Source organism: Wasmannia auropunctata, unplaced genomic scaffold (assembly GCF_000956235.1).
Source record: "Wasmannia auropunctata unplaced genomic scaffold, wasmannia.A_1.0 LD331287.1, whole genome shotgun sequence".
Lineage (NCBI taxonomy): Eukaryota > Metazoa > Arthropoda > Insecta > Hymenoptera > Formicidae > Wasmannia > Wasmannia auropunctata.
Genome location: NW_012031603.1, coordinates 1 through 1,038, shown reverse-complemented (window position 1 = coordinate 1,038; position 1,038 = coordinate 1). Strand labels below are relative to the sequence as shown.

The 1,038-nt window shown below is 34.8% G+C and overlaps 1 protein-coding gene across 1 annotated transcript; it reads right to left on the bottom strand.

Moving 5' to 3' along the window:
- Positions 1 to 3: 3 nt before the first annotated feature.
- Positions 4 to 883, bottom strand: LOC105460064 (something about silencing protein 10-like; the record flags this gene model as incomplete). The annotated part of the gene is made up of 2 exons (XM_011706510.1): positions 789 to 883; positions 4 to 511 (listed from the first exon to the last, which is right to left on the bottom strand). Coding segments are annotated over exons 1-2 (525 nt in total), but the record flags the coding sequence as incomplete, so codon positions are not given.
- Between the last annotated feature and the right edge of the window lie 155 nt (positions 884 to 1,038).

The window sequence follows — 1,038 nt, the reverse complement described above, 5'->3', positions numbered from 1 at the left end:
CTGTTTGCTGTCCTCTTGAACAACTTTGCTGTCCTCTATGATTTGAGTTGCTTTATTTTTAATTAAATTCGAAACATCAAGAGCCAAATGCTGTCCCATTGATCTTAAATGCAGCCTTTTTCCTTCCTGCTCCTCCATTTCTGCATTGGCCAAGTCTTTTTGAGGTGCCGAGGCATAATCTGTATATTTAAAGTCTGACGAGTAAAAAGCTTTTGTTTTGCTGCCCCAAGCCCTATCGTTCGGCAAATCGTCATCCTCCTGCATCCCTTCGATGTCAGATTCCATCGAATCTTGCCGATCATCTTCCTCCTCCTCGCTGCCATCTCGCAGCCCATAAACTTCGTCGTCACTATCGAAATTTTCAGTGGTCCGCTGCTTCCGTACTTTCTCCAGCAATTTCTTCTCAGTCTCTGTATATTCTTCTTCCGAATCGGTCACAGCATTCATATCCACGTCCTCGATATCGTCTTCCACATCATCAATGTCCTCATTATTGAGAGGCTTTCTTGTTCTAACATGGAGAGAAATAATTTAAAGTTATTATTTTCATAAAATAACACAGGAAAAACATGCAATCAAAAAGTATCTAAAGTATCTTGACATGTAAAACTTTAAAAATGTTAATATTATAAAAAAATAAAATTTATCTACTTGTTCTATACTTGGAGGAGTTGACTTAATTAATATCGTACTCGACATTTATTATTAGAAGTTATATCAAATTTTGTCAAAGATTATAGTTATCTTTTCTTAGTTTAATTGATTTAATACATTTTTTTAGCTGTTACCTTTTTTTTCGAACCATATTTACGAGTAAATATAATAGTGCTTCGAAGAAATGTAAATAGTTCTCACATGTTGTATTTACAACTTAACCTTAAAATAACTTAACCAGAAATTAGTCATAAGCAAGAAGTGCAATCGTAACGTAAGATTAGAGACCCTCAATCAGGGTCAAGCCATACGATATCCAATTTTGATTGGTCTTCAAGATTGAATCTATTCCCGATCATATTTGAATTACACTAATCTTACCAT